At 38.1% G+C, this 21,502-nt stretch overlaps 1 protein-coding gene across 1 annotated transcript in view; it reads left to right on the plus strand.

The window, feature by feature from the left end:
• CPLANE1 (ciliogenesis and planar polarity effector 1) overlaps positions 1-21,502 on the plus strand; it is a 160,689-nt gene that overhangs the window by 93,487 nt on the left and 45,700 nt on the right. The window contains exons 35-42 of the mRNA XM_037745599.1: positions 520-686; positions 2,098-2,230; positions 3,732-3,786; positions 5,539-5,640; positions 8,940-9,061; positions 9,395-9,593; positions 10,190-10,297; positions 16,820-17,070. Of these exons, the coding sequence (XP_037601527.1) occupies positions 520-686; positions 2,098-2,230; positions 3,732-3,786; positions 5,539-5,640; positions 8,940-9,061; positions 9,395-9,593; positions 10,190-10,297; positions 16,820-17,070 (1,137 nt within the window). The remainder of the gene's footprint in view (positions 1-519; positions 687-2,097; positions 2,231-3,731; positions 3,787-5,538; positions 5,641-8,939; positions 9,062-9,394; positions 9,594-10,189; positions 10,298-16,819; positions 17,071-21,502) is intronic.

Below are 21,502 nucleotides of genomic sequence, written 5' to 3' on the forward strand. Positions count from 1 at the left end.
ATGGCGTGATCTTGGCTCACTGCAACCTCCGCCTCCCAGGTTCAAGTGATTCTCCTGCCTCTGCCTCCCAAGTAGCTGGGATTACAGGTGTGGACCACATGCCCGGTTAATTTTTTGTATCTTTAGTAGAGATGGGGTTTCACCATGTTGGCCAGGCTGGTGTTGAACTTCTGACCTCAGGTGATCTACCCGCCTCTGCCTCCCAAAGTTCTGGGATTACAGGCGTGAGCCACTGCCCCGGGCCAGAGGAAGGATTTTTAATATGGGAATGAAATTAGGAAGATGAGGACTTCTAAGCTTAATTTCTGAAATAGGATGACCCATTTGAACCTTTCAGCGCTTTAAATCACTTTAAATTTTTCTCTAAGATAATGTATACTCATATTACCAGTTTAATTTGTTATATTTGATTTGTTCTTTTACACAGTTTAAACAAATGTTTTTTTCTCAGTTTTTGTTAAAATATTATATAATTGAGTTTACAATTTATCATTCTTATGCTTTATTTCTTTCTTGTAGTGCAAAAACCCACAACTTATCCCACTTGAAAACCTCATTGCGTTTAAACAAAGCCAACAGAAACTAACACATAATTTATTTGAGCAAGGTGATGCTGGACACCTTCAACTTCTAAAGGCCAAAATAGAACCACCTGAAGTAAGACAAGGAAAGGACAGTAAAAAAAGGCAAGACTTAAGTGAAATTTTATTTGATAATATCATATATCAGCAAGTTCATTATTATTTATAATCACATAGTAACCTGGTTCATTGTCTTAGGCTATACACAATTGAACATTTAGTTTTCTTTTGATCTGTCATACATCTGAACACATTTTATATGAGGAAAATATCCTATTTTGTGAGACAAATACTATAATTTTTCCCCTTTTATTAAGGAATTCTTTCCTACCATTCATAGACTGTAGGATTCTTTTACAGTGTCTGTAATAGGATGAACACTCATCATTTACTGCACAAATATTTGTTACAATATCCCATATGCAGCAGTCCTCCCTTATCCCCAGGGATACATGCCAGGACCTTCAATGGATACCTGAAACTGCAGATAGTACTGAACCCTATTTTATATTCTGTTTTTTTCTATATATACATACCAATGATAAAGTTTAACTTATAGATTAGGCACAGTGAGCAATGCGCAAAAACTAGTAATAAAATATTGCAATTATAACTATTGTAGTACAAGTTACATGAATGTGATCTCTTTCTCTCTGTTCCTCAAAATATCTTGTTGCACTGAACTCATCTATTTTTGAACCATGCCTATCTTCGTGCCTCTGCATCTTCCCTGAATGCATGGTTGAACTCTGATAACTGAAACCTTGGAAAGTGAAACCATGAATAAGTGGGGACTATTGTATCATCAAATGCTTTGAACAAATTATCTTACCATATTCTTCAAACTGTTAGAGTAAGCAGGAGAGTAGGTGATAAAAATTGTTTCAGGGCACTAAGAAATGTGTATGTGAAAAGCAAAGCTGTGACTTCTAGTGAAGAGCACTTACTTTAGTGTTTTACCACATGTATCGATGGTAGATTATTACTAAGACTAGAAAATACTTTGAAAATTTTACATTTATCAGACTGTGAAAACTGTTACTAGTGCTCTCTTTCCAGAAATGTTCCTCTTTTTTCTATCTATTCCCTCTTCAAATTAAGTCTTCCCCCTTAACATTCTGAGACCTCTTTCCTCCTTGCTGTGATTTTGCTGAGGAAACTAAGTGTGCTTAATGTCTTCAAGTAGACAAATGGAGATATCTGATAGGGTTTCTGGCACCAGCTTCAAATCTACAAAAAAGAGAGTTAAAAAATTACCTAAGATATATAACCCTGTCCTTAGATTCTAGTGACTAACAGAATAATTGGTTCAGTAGTAGAGGTTCTAGAAATAAATTTCACATTTGATATTTTGCTTATATTTGCTTGTATTTGCAGAATATCTTGCTAATTTAATTTCTATTGAAAATAATTTATGAACATAATTTTGTTAACTGTATCCCTATATAGGATGATAAATGAAAAGCAAATGTTGCTATAATTGTAAAAGTATGTTTTATGATACTATGTTTAAAAGGCAAAGAAGAAGAGCTGAGAAGCAGCTGGAAGAAAAAAGATCTGAGAAACTGAGGAGAAAACCAAGTGTGACTTTTCGACCAGAGGATTCCATCATTAATAATGATGATTCAGAAATCATTAAGCAACCCAAGGTATTAAACAACTGCTATAGATTCTTCCCTGGTTTGCATGTATACTGAGTAGTTTGGTATGTCTTTGTGGTTTGTTGAGTCCAGTTGCTGGGAGCTTCTGATTGTGATTAGGAGGATCTTTATATCATTCAGTATATCAGTCCCTGCTGCCTCCCTCAGCAGAGAAGTAGACATACAATTCTGAATGTGAAAAGCAACTTGAGGCACATCAAAAACTGCAGTTTAGAGCATCTGCCTCTGTGGCTTTTATATATTTGAAATCATCCTTTGCTTATTTCTATGACATCTTAATGTATATGTTATGTTATTTGGGCTTCTGCTAATACAATTTCACCCTTCTCTGAGATTCTGCTAGGATTTACCAAACAGGTTTGTTGTATAACCTCTATTTTAAGTCAGATCTTTTTAAAAAATTTATTATTATTTTTTTAGAGATAGGGTCTTGTTCTGTTGCCCAGGCTGTAGTGCAGTGGCACAAATATGGCTCACTGCAGCCTCCACCTCCTGGGCTCGGGCTATCCTTCTGCTTCAGCCTTCCAAATAGCTTGAACTACAGGTGTGTGCCACCATGCCCAGCTAATTAAAAAATGTTTTTTGAGAGACGGGACCTTGCTATGCTGCCCATACTGGTCTCCAACTCCTTACCTCAAGTGATCCTTCCACCCCAGCCTCCTAAAACACTTGGATTACAGGTGTGAGCCATCATGCTCAGCTTTAAGTCAGTCTTTTTAAACATACCTTCTACATTTGGTGACTTGTCTGTTTTTGCAACAACAGATTAAATAAACAGAAACATATTAATAGTTCTGTTTACTTTTTTCTTTTTTGAGACAGATTTTCACTCTGTCGCCCAGGCTGGAGTGCAGTGGTGTGATCACAGCTCATTGTAACTTCGCCTCCCTGGTTCAAGCAGTTCCCTGCATCAGCCCTCTGAGTAGCTGGGATTACAGGTGCCCGCCACCACGCCTGATTAATTTTTATGTATTTAGTAGAGATGGGGTTTCAGCATCTTGGCCAGGCTGGTCGTGAACTCCTGACCTTGTGATCCACCTGCCTTGGCCTCCCAAAAAGTGCTGGGATTACAGGTGTGAGCCACCACTCCCAGCCTACATTGGTTTTTAAAGGGCATGCTTTTTCAGTCAGTCCTTAAGAACATGTCTAGAGGCACTTAGTACAAATGTTTGTTGAGTCCATGAAAGATTTTGACAGGATGGTGGTACTATGTGAGTATCATCCCTGTAGGAGAGAGTTGCACATTGTAACCTAGGAACTTTACATTAATTTGATAATGTTCTTTTTTATTGTTTGGCTTATGACTTTTCTGAACTCATTTGTGGAGTTACTGCAATAGAGTAAATAATTTGATAGAATAATTATGACTAAAATTATGGAAATTGAACCTATACTTTAGAATTCAATCTTTGTTGCTATTGAGGATTTTTTCCAAAATGATACACATCTTTGAGTTAATTATAAATTAATCATGTGGGAATTCATTTAGGAACAACAAGAACATTGTGATTCCCATCCTTTGGATGACTTCGACATTCCTTTTGGTACGTATGTGTATGATTAATGTCTAAGTTTAGAGTTAAAATTAGTTTTCTAGAAGTATGTGCAATATAAAAATGAGGCTACCTAATTTCTGCCCAGCTGACTACAAATTCAAGGGTTCCTATACTCCACCCCCCCTCAACTCAGGTTTGATAATTGACTAGAAAACCCACAGAGCTTGGGAAAGCATTTTACTTATGATTACAATTTTATTGTAAAGGATACAACTCGGGAAAAGCCCCCTTAACTCAGGTTTAATAATTGACTAGAAAACTCACAGAACTTGGGAAAGCACTTTACTTATGATTACAATTTTATTATAAAGGATACAACTTGGGAACAGCCAAATGGAAGAGATACACAGGGCAAGGCAGTGGTGGGGGTGGGCAGCATGCTTCCATGCCCTCTCTGGGATGGCCACTCTCCTAGCACATCCATGTATTCACCAACCTGGAATCTCCCTTAACCTGTTTGCTTCAGAATTTTTATTGACTTTTCAGTACATAGGTATAATTGATTAAATCACTGGCCATTGTGATTGAGCTCAATCTCCAGCTCCTTCTCTTCCCCAGAAATGGCAGTAGGATGGGTGAATTGGGGGGTGATAGTTCTATCCCTCTAATCATGTGGTTGGTTCTTCTGGTGACAAGGCCCTATGCTGAAGCTATCTAGGGGCGTGCCAAGATGTACAAGAAACTGGGTCTTTGTAGACCAAATATATATTTTTCTTTATGCCGCAGTGTGCCATAATTGATATTCTCTGATTCTATGTAGTCTTCCTGAGTGATCTCCCAGAGAAATCTGCATGTAAACCCAAACTCTCATAGTAGACTTTGAACTTTGATTCTCTGTCCTCTTGAGCTTTTCTACTTGCGTAGAAATTATCTCAGGTACGGCATGTGAATTCTGAATTCATTATTTCTACTCTGCCCCAACTGTTTTATCCTCCTATATCCTCTTTCTCCATTTGTGTTAATACCAGCCTAAGCCAGAAACACATGATTTTGAATTCTGCCTTCCCTCTTATCCAGTCAGTAAGCAATTATTACTTTTGCTTCCTTTGTAATTCTTAAATTTATCCTGTTTCCCATCCCTCACCATTACTAGGTGTATCCACTGAAACCTATTTTCCACACACTGCCTAGGTTGTTTTCCTAGAATATGAATCTGACTGTATCATTTCTCTGCTTAACAGCTTCTGCTAGATCTTCATTGGCCACAAGAATATCTAGGTTTCTAAGGTGGGAGTGCAGAGTCCCCTACAGTTTTGGTTTTGATTCTACCATGTCTTTGAGATTCAACTTACGTAACACTTCATTCAGAAAGCCCATTTTAGGCTGGGTGCAGTGGCTCACACCTGTAATCAGCACTTTGGGAGGCCGAGGTGGGCAGATCACTTGAGGTCAGGAGTTCCAGACTAGCCTGGCCAACATGGCGAAACCCCGTCTCTACTAACAATACAAAAATAAGTTGGGCGTGGTGGCAGGTGCCTGTAATCCCAGCTATTTGGGAGGCTGAGGCAGGAGAATCACTTGAACTTGGGAGGCAGAGGTTGCAGTGTGCCAAGATAGCACCACTGCACTCTAGCCTGGGTGACAGAGCCAGACTCCATCTCAAAAAAAAAAAGAAAGCCCATTTAAATAACTTCCTGACCCCTCATATTTTACTCCTGCTGAGTTAGGTACTGTGCTGCTGGGCTCCTGGTAATACGTTAGCTTCTTAATAATTACTTCGAATGTTTTGTGATATTTAAGAAATGCTACAAGATGATAATACTTCAGCTGGATTACATTTCATGGCCTCTGTGAAAAAGAAAGCTATAGGAAGTCAAGATGCAAGTACAAATACAGACCCAGGTAAATGCTGTTTTTCTTTTTAAATAATTCATATATTTTGACACAATTGAGTTATCTAGACTTCCTTTAAGGCAGTGATTTAAAGGGAATTTTAAATTATGTGATATTATTTACTACCCTTAGATTTTTCTCTCCAGTCGTGGTGTAACCTTTAGAAATCAAATTTATAACTTAAGTAAAACATAATAGAGACTTTTCTTCAAAACTGCCATAGCCTACGTTCTAAGTCAGTAAAAATAATGCTTTGAATCTGAATCCTCTATGTCATTAAGTATCTTCACTGGAATTGCATACCTAAGGTTGGGATGCATGGGACTGTGGCTAGTGAATGTGAGCTAGAAAGAGGATTGGGTTTGGCTCAGTGAGGGAGGGGTATATAACTGTGTTCAGGAGTAGAAGAAATAAGTGTTAGAGGACCTATTATTTGGGATGTTTCCTGACAAATTTCTTCTTTAATATTACTTATCATTATGAATAGCATCTTAAATAGTGCTCTACCCATTATATCATAGTAATTCTTTTTTATGAATTTTAGTAAACAGTTTAACTGTGTACAGAACCTTGTAAGTGCTTTTTAGCCTTTCTAACTTTATCTTATGTTTTAAAAATGTAATCATTGTAGAATATTTGGGTAATTTAGCAATCTCTGAAGATGATGAAAATTAACCATAATCACACCACTTAGCAATAACAGTTTGATACTGTTTTTTCTTTTAGTCTTTTGTGCATTTTACATAGTTAGATACAGCATATAGCACAGGTGTCATCACTTACTATCTAAACTCTCACTCTCCAGATATTATTGCCATCTTCTCTAGCTTTTTCATGAGAGTTTCGTTTAATCCTCCTGGGTCCCAATGTTGTTTTTTTCCAAGTACCATGGGATGCTCTTAAACTAGAGTGTATCTTTAACATATTATTTCTTTGGTTATTTGTATCATAGTATGTTTGCTGTAGTGTTGAAGGCAATTCATCTCTAATGCATTCAGTATTATTGCATAATGCATGCTAACTAATGAATTAAATGAATATTAATCAAATAGTGATATTTAAAATGCTTTATAAGTAGTAATACTTGATGGGTTGTTATTTAAGTATTTAAGTGTTGCTTAATGATGTTTGGGAAAATTAGATGGGCTGGGACACCTTTTTTTTCTTCTATTTGAATTACTGTCATAAAGCCTCCTGGAATCAGAAATTTCACTATCTAGCACATTTGCAGGAGTGGATTAGATTTGGATAACAAGGGATACCTGTATTTTGTATTCTGTTCATTTCACTTTGATTTATACATATGGCAAACATGTCCCTGTGAATTCAAAAAAGTACTTTGTAATCATAGTCCTTCTTGCAGCTTTGCCATAAAATATTTTACCAGTTCCTTATTGTTAAATACTTAGGCAGTTTCCAGTTTTTCCTCCTATAAATTGTGCTTCAGTGAGTACCTTCCTGCGTAATAAGACTTTTTGGTTATTACTGTGATTTAGCTAACCTTTTTCACTTTGCCAATCTGATAGGTCAAAAAAGTCATTATTTTAATTTGTATTTCTTTCTGAATAAAGTTGAGCACGTGTAAAATGTTTTTGATATAAATGATGACTCTGCATTTGAGAAATTTTTTTTTTTATGAGACGGAGTCTTGCTGTGTTTCCCAGGCTGGAGTGCAGTGGTACAATCTTGGCTCACTACAACCTCCACCTCCCAGGTTCAAGTGATTCTCCTGCCTCAGCCTCCTGGGTAGCTAAGGTCTCCTTAGAGGTGACCTCCGCCATGCCTCGCTAATTTTTGTATTTTTAGTACAGACAGGATTTCACCATGTTGGCCAGGCTGGTCTTGAACTCCTGACCTCAAGTGATTCGCTGTCCTCGGCCTCCCAAAGTGCTGGGATTACAGGCGTGAGCCACCACATTGGAACTGAGAAACATTCTTAAATGTTCATTATCTAAGCATGTCTTTGAGAAAGCCTTGGAGGTACACTGCTTTTGTTGCAAAGTAGTTTATCAAGCCTTGGAGGTACACTGCTTTTGTTGCAAAGTAGTTTATCAAAGTTGGCAGCTATTTGCTGAGTCTGCCATTCATCTAGGTGAAGGGCCAAGATAAGAATAATAATAAAATCTGAAATTACATTAATTATTTAAAATTACATTGTTAAGCTGTCATTCTACTTTTCTACCTATCACCTTTTATACATAATATCTAATTATATTCATGTATTTTAATTTTTTCTTGTGTTTGTGAAATTTTTTTTTGTTTTTTCTTTTTGTCTTGTTTTTAAATATAGTACAAGATAAGGAAGCTACTTCTCAGGAAATTGTTTCTGAATGTGGTACCAGGCAACAAATTATTTCTTGCACACCAGGTGGGATTTCTTTTTTTTTTTCTAAGAATGGTTTGACTTATTAAAGATTATATCTGCATGCCAAAGCTAATCACCACCCCCCGTAAAAAAAGCAGTTAAGCCAATCAAGAGAGAGAGAATGATTTAAATATTTTTCTTTTTGTTTTTTAACATCTATTTGTTAGTAAGATTTAAGTATTTTTCTTTTCCTTTTTTTTCTAGTTTTAAGTGGTTTAAATTCAAGCTCTGGTAACAAGTACTCAATATGAGTTACATTTGAAAATAGTGCTTTATTGAAAATACAATGCTAGAAAATAAGGTTAGAGACCCAGAATAAAAGGCACAGAGTTAAACTATCTGCTAATCTGCTGTGACAGGCCTATTTATTTTACTGTTCCATAAGAAGCAAATAACTTTTGTGAAATTTAGATGTTAAAACACTTTAAGTGGTAAAATTTATTTATGGCCTCTGTGAATATACTACACACCACTGAATGATACCCTTTTGAAGAATGTGAGTTATATGTCAGTAAAGCTGTCAATAAAAATAAGTAAATAAGAAACTGTTCAAAGTAAAAAAAAAAAAAAAAATTATAGGTTAATCTCCTAAAATCTGGTTTTATTGAAATTTTCCTAAATGAAGTAGACAAACATGACTGAATATATCTGATATGGAAATAGATTTTAGCATTTTCTTGATGTAAGTTATAGTACTCTATTGTTCTTGTAAATGATTCATATGAGAAAAACAATAGTCAACCTACATTCAATTATGAATTACTCTAAATTGTCCTTAGAATAGAATAGAATTTGCTTTAATTATTTATACCAAGTCACTTCTACTTAGATTTCAAGAAACAATTTATGTTGTTTGTTGCTAACTTGTTCATACAAAGTTGGTGATTTGGAGCTGTTTACAGCCTTTTTTAATGTTCCTGATTATTCCTTTTTTAATTTTCAGGACATGAGCCTTCGAATGCTCCTCAGCTCTTGGTCCCAGATGTATATCTAAATCTGAAGCTTTCCACTGAAATATCAGAGAAACCTTTGTCACCCTCAATACCTCATACAGTAGCAAACTCGGTTTGTGTTTTATTCAGAAGTTTTAATAATACTTTTGTGCTAAAATATATTATGGTTATCTAGACATTATTCAATTGTGTAGGTGAAATGAGGCTAAAAATCTCATTTATGTAGCTTTGTAGTAAAGGTTAAAAAATTAATTTAAGCATTATGCCAAAAATATTGTAAATTACGACCAATAGTACTTCTGCTCTTCTTCCTAAGTTAGGCATATACAGGCTCTTCTTGCCTTGTTATTAATAAGAATGAAGCATTAAGCTTTTTTTTTGGGCAGAGTGACCATATAGAGTAAAAAGAATGTAACCCTCTTTGATTTTGTGTGTTTTGGCTCAGACTGGACATACTTATATAAATGTGATTGACATTGAAGCTGATGATCTTCTACAGGAATTACCTGTGAGAGAAGAGCCTTCAAATGGTAATGTTATCAAACAGCAAAGTGATCATCTAGAAGTTCCATCATCTGCAGAGTTACATTATATGGCAGCTTCAGTTACTAATGCTGTTCCTCCACATAATTTTAAGAGTCAAGGTAATTTTTTCCTACAGGTATTGACCGACTTACGACCTATGGAACTTATGACCATTCGACTTTATGACCACAATGTTTTGCAAATATTAAACCAGTTGTACTGGTAATGAAGTGTTTTACTTAAACCTGACGAATGTAGAAATAAGAAACAAAATGGTGTAGAGATGATACAAATGGCATAAAATGAACAAAGAAAATTATGATATATAACAATAATGAAAGAAAATTATGATAAAATATGACTTAAAGATTTTGTAACATTTCACAGTACTTTACGTATAGCCTACTCAACTTAATGACCAAATCGTGTTACGACCGGTCTGTGGGAACCAATCGTGGTTGTAAGTTGAGCACTAGCTGTACTTTTAAAACAAATATGATTTGAAAGTTCTTTAATATAGCATTGTTATCCCTACTCAAATCTCTTAACTCTCCTCCTACAAAACCACTGAATCTTTGGATGTTTATATTCACAGAAATGTTCTGTTAATCTTCTAATTACCTTGTTTAGAAGTTTATAATCAGCCTTTGAGTGCTTTTCATATTCTTGATAGAATCAGCCAGTTCCACTATGGATTTATTTTCTAAACCTGCAGAGGTGACTCCCACTTGTCTAGATGGAAAAAGCTTGAGAGCAGGCATTACTGAAGTGAAGGAGCCTAGTGTCACCTCACCTGCACCATCAGACATACAGCAGAACAAAGGTAAACAGCCAAGACGTATAGCATGACCCTCTCCTGAATTACTGTTATATTAGAAAAAAGTACCAAAACTTGATAATTGCAAAAGAAACCAGAAAAAGGCTTGTCCCTTGCTAAGGAACATGGAGGCAAGTAGGTAAATGAAATAGAGACATGATTCCAAAGCTCGGCCCGATGGATATTTTGCAAGAAGTGACAGATCTGTTTATGGATGTATATTTTCTCAGTAAGGTTAAAAATAATATTTTGTGTGAGTTCATGAGTGTTTTGATGTTAAAAAACAATTCTCTTATTTTTTTCTCAAAAAAAAAAAAAAGGAAAGAAAGAAAAAAATAATTAAATAAATAAAAAAGAATGAAGGAGAGGAAGAAAGAGAAAGAGGAAGAGGGAGAGAGAACGGGGGTGTTGCTTTATTGCCCAGGCTAGAATGCAGTCTAAAAATGGGTATGCCTATAATTGTGCTTAATAATAGAGACATGAAAAAAAAATGAGGGAAGAAAATAACAAACAAGCAGCCAACCAATATTTCATTTAAACCTGTAAATAGATGTGATGTGGTACTGATAAGAGTGTATATTTTGTGTATTTAAAGTAGAGAGTTCTATAAATGTTAATTAAGTTTACTTCTTCCGGATCTGAGTTCAAATCCTGGATATCGTTGTTAATTTTCTGTCTCATTGTTCTGTGTAATATTGATGTTGAAGTCTCCCACTATTATTGTGTGGGAGTCTAAGTCTCTTTCTGGGTATTCCTGTTTTTGGTGCATATATATTTAGGATCTTTAGCTCTTCTTGTTGCATTGATCCTTTTATCATTATGTAATATCCTTCTTTGCTTCTTTTTATCTTTGTTGCTTTAAAGCAACTCCTGCTTTTTATTTATTTATTTATTTTTGCTCTCCATTTGGTTGGTAAATCTTTCTCCATCCCTTTGTTTTGAGTCTTTGTGTATCCTTGCATGTGAGATGGGTCTGGATGCAGCATACCGATGGGTTTTGGCTTTTTTTGTCTGTCTGTGTCTTTGGATTGGGGGATTTAGTCGATTTAAATTTAGAATTAATAATAATATATCTGAGCTTAATACTGCCATTTAATGTTAGCTGGCTGTTTTGCCTATTAGTTGATGTAAATTATTGATTATGTTGATGCTCTTTACTTTTGGTATTTTTTAGAAGGGCTGATACTGGTTATTCCTTTCTATGTGTAGTCGTTCTTTCAGAAGCTCTTGTAAAGCAGGGCTGGTGGTGATGAAATCTCTGAGTGCTTGCTTGTTCACAAAAGATTTCATTTTTCCTTCGCTTATGAAGCTTAGTTTGGCTGGATGTAAAATTCTGGGTTGAAAGTTCTTTTCTTTAAGGATGTTGAATATTGGCCCCCACTGTCTTCTAGCTTGTAGGGTTTCTGCTGAGAGATCTGCTGTGAGTCTGATAGGCTTCCCTTTATGGGTAACCTGACCTTTCTCTCTGGCTGCCCTCAGTATTTTCTCCTTCATTTCAACCCTGGTGAATCTGGTGATTATGTGCCTTGAGGTTGATCTTCTTGAGGAATATATTTGTAGTGTCCTCTGTATTTCCTGGACGTGAATATTGGCCTGCCTTGCTAGGTTTGGGAAGTTTTCCTGGATAATATCCTGAAGCGTATTTTCCAGTTTGGATTGATTCTCTTCATCACCTTCAGGTACACCTATCAAGCGTAGATTAGGTCTTTTCACATAGTCCCATATTTCTTGGAGACTTTGCTCGTTCCTTTTTATCCTTTTTTCTCTAATCTTGTCATCTTGTTTTATTTCATTAAGTTGGTCTTCAACTTCTGATATCTTTTCTTCTGCTTGATCAATTCGGCTGTTAAAACTTGTGCATAGTTCGCAAAGTCCTCATGTTGTGTTTTTCAGCTCCATTAATTCACGTATATTCCTCTCTAAATTGTGTATTTTTGTTAACATTTCATCAAACCTTAGTTCTTAGTTTCTTTGCATTGGGTTAGAACAAGTTCTTTTAATTCACAGAAATTTCTTATCATCCACCTTTTGAAGCCTGCTTCTGTTAATGGAACACACCCGTTCTCCATCAGGCCTTGTTCCATTGCTGATGAGGAACTGTGATACCCTGTAGAGGGAGAGGCGTTCTGATTTTAGGTATTCTCAGCCTTTTTAGGCTGTTTTCTTCCCTTCATTATAAATTTATCCATCTGTGGTCTTTATAATTACCGCCTTTATAATTGGGTTTCTGAGTGGACGTCCAACTTGTTGATTCCCAGCGCTAAAATCTGAGCAACCCATTGCATCGGCCAAAACAGTGGCGTTATGATTGATGGTGCTTTTCTGACTCTGCACCAAGAACCACCGCACCAAGGCAGCGGCCAAACCGCCTCGCCGGCCACAAGAGTCACGCTGGCGACCCGTGGGGCTCCTCCGCTGGGAATCTCCTGGTGTGTGAGCAACAAAAATTCGTCTGAAAGTGTGGCGTCCTCTCGTTCTCTGCACTTTCACTGGGAGCTACGATCCCGAGTTGCTAGTGATCAGCCATCTTGGATCTCTCTCAATTCTCATATTTTAAAAGGTGAGAAATTCTCAAATAGCACACAGAAAATATACAGGCATGGTAGCCAACAGTACTTTTTTTTCCAACTTTTATTTCAAATTTGGGATACATGTATAGGTTTGTTACATAGGCATATTGCATGATGCTAAGATTTAGGGTATGATTGAACCCATCGCCCAGGTAGTGAGCATAGTACCCCATAGGTAGTTTTTCATCCCTTCCCTTCCTCCCTCCCTCCCTGTCTTGTAGTCCCCAGTGTATGTTTTTTCCATCTTTACGTGCAGGTGTATGCAATTCAGTAGTACTTATATCAATTTTATAGTCAGGTTGCATTATGGTAACTTTTTGCAAGATTTAGAAGACTATATATATATATATTTGAAATTTTTAATAAACTACATATATATAAACTACATATATGTAATATGTAATACATATATATGTAACTACATTTATAATAAATGTATATATAACTACATTTATATAATAAACTACATTTCTATAGATCTATATCTATATCTCTCTCCATATATAGATATATATTTGTTGTTGTTGTTTTTTAGAGACAGAGTCTTGCTGTGCCGTCCAGGCTGGGGTACAGTGGTGTTATCATAGTTCACTGTGACCTTGAACTCTTTGGCTCAAGAGATCCTCCTGCTTCAGCCTCCCAAGTAGCTAGGAGGATTACAGGCACACACCACCATGCCTAGCTAATTTTTAGATTTTTTTATAGAGACAGAGTCTCACTATGTTGCCCAGGCTGGTCGTAACTCCTGGTTTCAAGTGATCCTCCTACCTCAGCCTCCCAAAGTACTAGGATTATAGGCATGAGCCACCACACCCAGCTTAGGAGAATATCCCTCCACAACCTGAAGCTACTACATCGTGTGACTGGTTAGATTAATCCAATATGCAATCAGACTCTGTGCAACAGAGACCTAAGTCTCCCCTAGGTTCCACAGAGGTTGTGAGGCATGGACCTAGCCAGCCCTGCAGTTGAAAGATGCGTGGGTGCAGAGTCTAGCTCTGTCTGATTATTGTGTAATGACAGTGGGCACTTAGGAGACATGAGAAGCAAGGAAGGGATGGGTGGCAGGGAAACTTCACCTCAGGACGTGTTAGGGCATGTGTATTACAGCTGCATATACAAACAGGTGCCAGTATTTCAGATTTTAAAGGCTTTGTCTTCTCTCTCCTGTCATGGGGCTGCTAAGGTGCATGGGTAGTGGATGGAGGATGTATGAAGCTAGCAATCTTTCAGACAAGGGAAGTATGTGGGAAAGTGAACAGAACCTGGCTTTTAGATTCAAATAGAACAGACCTGGATTTGAATCCCAGCTCTGTCACTTAATATTTTAGATACTTTTTACAATTCAATTAACCTTCTTTGGGATCCTCACTTGTATGTCTGTGGGACACACCTCAGAGGGTTGTCATGAAGTACATTAAGCCAAGTGTCTGTGGCTGCTTAGGTACCCTGTTAGTTTCCCTTCATTTTCCTACCAATCAACTTTTGAAGTTCTGGCAGACTGGAAGTAGACTTATCTCTCTGTGATCCCTGAGTATCTCAGGCCGGCATTTCAAATGACCATAAGCTACAGGTTAATTTCCTTTATCAATGAGACCAGGTTTATAATCAACCTTTTGGGAGGCTCCTTACATGGGGAGAATGCCTGGTCAAAAGGATTTGTTAGTGGACCCTTCTACTCTAATTACAGAGAAGAACTTTAAAAAATAAAGTTTTGGCCAGGAGCAGTGGCTCATGCCTGTAATCCCAGCACTTTGGGAGGCCAAGGCAGGTGGATCACGAGGTTAAGAGATGGAGACCACCCTGGCCAACATGGTGAAACCTTGTCTCTAGTAAAAATACAAAAATCAGCTGGGTGTAGTGGTGGGCACTTGTAATCCCAGCTACTCGGGAGGCTGAGGCAGGAGAATTGCTTGAACCCGGGAGGTAGAATTTGCAGTGAGCTGAGATTGTGCCACTGCAATCCAGCCTGACGACAGAGTGAGACTTAGTCTCAAAAAGAAAAAAAAAGTGAAGTTTTATATTTTGAAATTAAATTCTGTCATTTTACATAACATACTTTATTATTTATTTTTTTTGAGACAGTGTCTCACTCTGTCACCCAAGTTGGAGTGCAGTGGTGCAGTCTCATTATGATATTGGCTGTTGGTTTGTCGTAAATAGCTTTTATTATTTTGAGATACTGGGGGTGGGACGGTTGCGAGAGCGCCAGCTATCCTGAGGGAAACTTCGGCGGGAACCAGCTACTAGATGGTTCGATTAGTCTTTCGCCCCTATATCCAGGTTGGATGACCGATTTGCACGTCAGGACCGCTACGGACCTCCACCAGAGTTTCCTCTGGCTTCACCCTGCCCAGGCATAGTTCACCATTGTTCGGGTCCTAACACGTGCGCTCGTGCTCCACCTCCCCGGCGCGACAGGCGAGACGGGCCGGTGGTGCGCCCTCGGCGGACTGGAGAGGCCTCGGGATCCCACCTCGGCCGGCGAGCGCGCCGGCCTTCACCTTCATTGCGCCACGGCGGCTTTCGTGCGAGCCCCCGACTCGCGCACTTTGATTTTCAAGTAGAATTTGAAAAAGTCGTAAAAATATTAAAGTTGCATTTTGATGAAGTATGTTTGTAGCAAGGGATAAATGTAATATTAAGGCTGCCTTTTGTGTGGAGCTTTGTTGTAGTAATTTCTGTATTCTTATCTCAGAAGTCAAGAAGCTGAAACGGAATTTTTAAGTATATTAAAACTGATTTGGAAGGTAGTGTTGTGTTGGTTTAAAATGAAGTCATAAAAAATGAGATCATCAGTAATACCTCTTCTTTAATTATAGCTAGTGCTCGACTTAAGACCACGATTGGTTCCGACAGACCGGTCGTAACACAATTTGGTCGTAAGTTGAGTAGGCTGTATGTACAGTACTGTGAAATGATGTTATAAAAGTCTTTAAGTCATATTTTATCATAATTTTCTTTCATTATTGTTATATATCATAATTTTCTTTGTTCATTTTATGCCATTTGTATCATCTCTACACCATTCTGTTTCTTATTTTTACATTCGTCAGGTTTAAGTAAAACACTGCATTACCAGTACAACTGGTTTAATATTTGCAAAACATACAAATTTACAAAATACAGGTGCATACAAAAATACAAAATACAGGTGTAAAAAATACCATAGGAAACATTTTCCCAATTGCAAAACATATCAAAATATATAAACATATACGAAACATTTTATTGGCCACTGGTGCTTGGCTGCGGATTGTTGATGTCATCATCTGAGGCAGCAGTTGGGGTTACCGGAGTTGGTTTTTTCATAAACATGGTGAGCTTTGTCTGAAGTGTATGTTTCTTTTGTTCTTCATAAATTTCACGATATGGATGAAACACATCGTGTGCCATCCGTTCAATCCTTGCAAATCGTTCGATGTTGCGTCCATTGCTTCGAAATGTATAAGAAGTTTATTCAGTAAAGATAAACCGTCTGATAATCCCTTTCTTTCTGGCTCCTCCTCTTCTTTCTCTGCTTCTCTTCTTTCTTCTTCCACCACTCTTTCTTCTTCCAGTTCGATTAGCTCTTCATTTGTAAGTTTTCTGGATTCTTTGTCTAGCAACTCTTCGACATCTTCCATTTCACACTCCAAAGAAAGGTCTTTAGCGAGTTTTACTATTTTTTCCCGAATCGTTTCAAGTTCATGTTCACTGTCAAATCCGTCAAAATCATTAACATAGAGCTTAACACAATTTTTCCAGATGCCATTCATGCACTTTGTCATCACAGCCTCCCAGGCGGTAGCGATATTCTTGATACACGTCAAAATGTTGTAGTGTTTCCAAAAATCTACAGCGGAGCAGTCGTGGCTAGCGATTGTGGTCGTAAAGTCGAATGGTCGTAAGCTGCATAGGTCGTAAGTCGATCAATACCTGTATAACAAATTCTGCTTTTACTTTTATTAATATTTAGATCTGCCAGAACCAGAGTTCCAATTCAAAGGACAGAGCACAAAACCAGACTCTGCAGATTATTTGTTATGGAAACTGCTGCAAGGTATCTCTGCAGCTCGCCCTGCACCAAGCTCTACAGCTCACCAACTAGAGCATCTCACTGCTAAGCTTCAGAAAATTGACGAGCAGCTGCTAGCAATACAGAACATTGCTGAAAACATAGAGCAGGATTTCCCCAAGCCTGAAATGCTAGATCTACATTGTGATAAGGTAGACTATCTTTATTTTTAGTTTTTTGTTTGCAACTGAATTATGATTTTTAGTGTGATATAACTTTGGATACTTGATATTTCAAAATAATGGGAAATTTGGTTTCTTTAAGCTAGGGTTTTTCAACCTCAACACTATTGACCTTTGAGCCAGATATTTCTTTGTTGTAGAGGACTGTCCCATGCATTGTAGGATATTTGGCAGCATCTCTGGTCTCTACCCAGTAGCTTTCAGTTGCACTGCTCCTTAGTTGTAACAATAAAAAATGTCTTTAGATAATACCACGTGTTCCTTGGGAGTCAAAATCACCCTCACAAATACAAAGCTTACCTTAAGCTTTTTAGAAGTAAACCCATATATAATGCTGTTATCATAAAATAAGTTGGAAAATACTACTCTCTCTTCTATGTCTTGGGAAAATTTTTTATAGAATTGGTACTATTTCTTCCTTAAATGTTTGGTAGAATTCAGTGGAGCCATCTGAGCTTAAAGTTTTGTTTATTGGGACATTTTAAAGTATAAATTTACTTTCTTCTGTACATATACGACTATTCAGCTAATCTTCTGCTCTAAATAAAGCTTTTTCTAGAGTCCCCCACACACAAAAAGGAAGTAAACCCATGCTTCCTACCAATAAAAAAAAACTGTGAATTACAGAACTAGAATGTGATATTAAAGGAACCCCACTTGTAATTATCATTTTCCTCTGAAAGATTTTTATAATTTTACAAATATTATTGTCCTTATATTTGGAGTTTTTGTCAGTTTTAAATATTTTATGTAAGTAATCAGTTCCTTAGAAAGTTTTCATATCTTTTTTTCTTTTTATTCTTGAGTCATAGTCTTGCTCTGTTATTCAGGCTGGAGTGCAGTGATGCGATCGTGGCTCACTGCAGCCTCGACGTCCCAGGTTCAAGCAATCCTCCCATCTCAGCCTCCCAAGTACCTGGGACTATAGGTGTGCGCCACCACACCCAGCTAAGTTTTTAAAATTTTTTGTGGAGACAAGTTCTCGCTATGTTGCCCAAACTAGTCTCTAACTCTTGGCCTCAAGCAGTCTTGCCTTGGCCTCCCAACATGCTAGGATTATAGAGATGAGCCACCACACCAGCCTAGTTTCTATGTCTTTAAAAGGTAGTCATTCACGCCTGTAATCCCAGCACTTTGGGAGGCTGAGGTGGGCAGATCACAAGGTCAGGAGATTGAGACCATCCTGGCCAACATGGCAAAACTCTGTCTCTACTAAAAATATAAAAATTAGCTGGGTGTGGTGATGTATTCCTGTAGTCCCAGCTACTCTGGAGGCTGAGGCAGGAGAGTTGCTTGAACCCAGGAAGTGGAGGTTGCAGTGAGCTGAGATGGTGCCACTACACACCAGCTTGGCAACAGAGTGAGACTCCATCTCAAAAAAAAAGGTAGTCATAAAAAAATAAATGTTTATATATAATGGTAGTTAAAATAGGAAGTCTCAAAAATTAATTATTTTGCACATTTTGTCCTTTTTTAAAAGGAAGAACAATTTATATAATGAGGATTAAAGAATAAATATTATGTTACAAATAATGGGTTAAATGAGACCATGATTGGGTGCTTGAGGCCAGGAATTTGAGATCAGCCCAGGCAACATAGTGAGACCTCATTTCCACAAAAATAGTAAGTCGGGCATGGTGATGTGTACCTGTAGTCCTAGCTACTCAGGAGGCTGAGGTGGAAGGATCACTTGAGCCCAGGAGTTCAAGGCTGCAGTAAGCTATCATTGTACCCACTGCACTGTAGCCTGGGTGTCAGAGCGAGACCCTGCCTCTTAAAAAAAAAAGTTAAATGTCTTAAAAGTCTAATATTGGGAAATGCAAAATAGTCTACAGGATAAGAATTTCGTTATTGACTTACCTTACAGATATTCCAGATTGCTAGCATGTTGACATTTTAAAAAATGTTATTTTTTAGGTTTATAGTATGTCCTCAATCCAAACATTTAACTCATACTTAAAAATTAAGATTAAGCATATGTGAAACTATACTGAAAGGATATGAGGCAGGACTACTACTAAGTAAAAATACTAATACTAAGTAATGATATTATCATGCTTATTTGGTTTGTTTCCCTGTTTTTTTTTTGTTTTTGTTTTTTGGTAGAGATAGGGTTTTACCATTTTGCCCAGGCCAGTCTCCAACTCCTGGGCCCAAGTGAGCCTCCCACCTCAGCTTCCCAAAGTGCTGGGATTACAGGTGTGAGCCACCCTACCTGACCTGCTTTCTGTTTTGTTAACCCAGACTTAGATCTTTAGATCTGTCACATCCAAATAAATGTTCAGCATCAAAGCAGTTGCTGGAACTCCTTACTTCAAAGAACCTCTTTTGAAATTGCCATGTGAGCTAGTTTAGTAGTCATTGTCTACAGCTAGATACTTGATTTGTGCCCAAATCTAGTCTTGATCCTGGCTTGCTGACTCTCACAAGAGTTTATAAATCATTAATTTATTCAACAAACATTTATTGAGCATCTACTGCATATTAGGCCCTATGCTAAGTTCTGGGAATAGAAAGATAAATAAGGCATAGTACCTACTCTCAAGGACTATAAAATCTAATAAAAGAAGGTAGATGTATACACCAATAAATACATATGTACTGGGTGTAATGAGGACACATAGATATGCCTGGCATGTTGTGACTGGACGGGGTAAGTAAAGCTGTGGCAATGGTGAAGGCTTTGCAGAGGTGACTCTTGAGCTGGTAATGAATTGATATTCATCAGTTAATTAAGGAAGGGCTGACAAAATATTGTGAGTAAAGGAGAAAGGTACCAAATGGCATAGAGTGTTTGGAGAGCTGTATGAGCATTACTTAGAGACAGAAGTTAGTGAGACTGGACTTCAAGATACCTGGCAGTAGAGGTAGGAGAGGGGAGACAAGGAGGAACAGAAAGCATTGTTTACCATGTCAAGCAATTGGGATTTTATCCTATAAGCAGGCAGTAGGAAACCAATGAAGAATTTTAAACAGAGAAGAGAGATGATCAGATATACAGACAGTAGTATGGAGGGCAGATTGGAAAGGATAAGTCTGGGAACAAGGAGACCACGGGTCACAGTGGTTCCTAATCTGGCTGCCCATTAGTATCAACTAGGAAACTTGTTAAGAATGTGGATTCCTGGGCCCCATTTCCCTGAAATTCTGATTTTAAGTAGGTCTGGGTAGAGCCCAGGAATCTGTTATTAACAAGCTTCACAAATGATTCTTATGCTTCTAGCTCCATACCAGATCCACTGATAAGTGCTTGAGATACACTAAATATCCAAGGCAGGAAATAACAATATGCCTGAATTTGGGCAGTAACAATGGAGGGAAGGCATTAACAGGACTTAGAGATTGATAAGCTGTGGGAAGGTGAAGAAGACAACAATTCACAGTGTTGTCCAGATTCCAGCCTGAGTGAATGGTGGAGCCATTTTCCAAACTAAGGAAGAATTGTGTGTGAGCACGCATATTGGGGGAGGCAGGCACAATGATTTCTGTCAGGGACATGATACATTTTAGGTGCTATGAGATAAGTAGGCAATTCCTCAGAAGCAGCTGAGGAGCTACAACTGGGCTTTAAGATACAGATTTTGGAGTAATCAGGAGGAAGTTCAATTTATGATAGAATAGGCACTTCTCAGGGAGAGCACATAGAGGAGAAAAGAAGAGGGTAAAGAATCTTGTGGAAACATTTCCTTGTAAGGATGGGGATTCAATAAGACTTGAGAATAGTCTGAAGTTGTAAGAGACCCAGGAGAAAGCCAGCCAAAGCAGGAGTTGCAGGAGGTAATTTCTACATATCTGAGTCCATTAAGTGTAGGGCCACAGCCCTACAGGGTCATGGGGTGTCCCCTATCGTTGTGCTGAGGCACAGGATCCGAGAAATAGAGGCAGGACACAGAAGGACAAAGTAAGTGCAGCTGGGCTCAGGGGGGCCACGCCATCAATAAGCGGAGACAGGCGAGGCCCTAAATGTCCAGAAGCATCTGTATTTACTGGGTATAGGTTAGGAGGCAGGGTAGTGAGTGAGGTCATCTTTAAGAATAGTGATAGGGTCGTGAGCAATAAACAAGGGGTCCACCCCCATTAGGTCACCTAGGCTAGGAGGTGGGCAGTGTGCAGCAAGGGGTCCATTTCCATTAGGTCACCAAGGCAAGGAGGTAGGCTGTGCACAGTGAGGGGTCCATCCCCATTAGGTCACTGAGGCAAGGAGGTGGGCCATGCGCAGCGAAGAGGGTGCAGCGTGCAATATATCTGTGGGCACACTACTTCTAAGATTATCTGTAGGAGGATGTTTTGAGTCACACAGCAGTGACAGAGCTGACAGGGTCTACCACCACCTGCTGGCAGCTTCCAATGATTTCTATAGGATAATGCTTTTGAGCCAGCACAGTAACAAGAGCTGATAAAG

The sequence above is a fragment of the Cebus imitator genome, unplaced genomic scaffold (assembly GCF_001604975.1).
Source record: "Cebus imitator isolate Cc_AM_T3 unplaced genomic scaffold, Cebus_imitator-1.0 Scaffold205, whole genome shotgun sequence".
Classification (NCBI taxonomy): Eukaryota; Metazoa; Chordata; class Mammalia; order Primates; family Cebidae; genus Cebus; species Cebus imitator.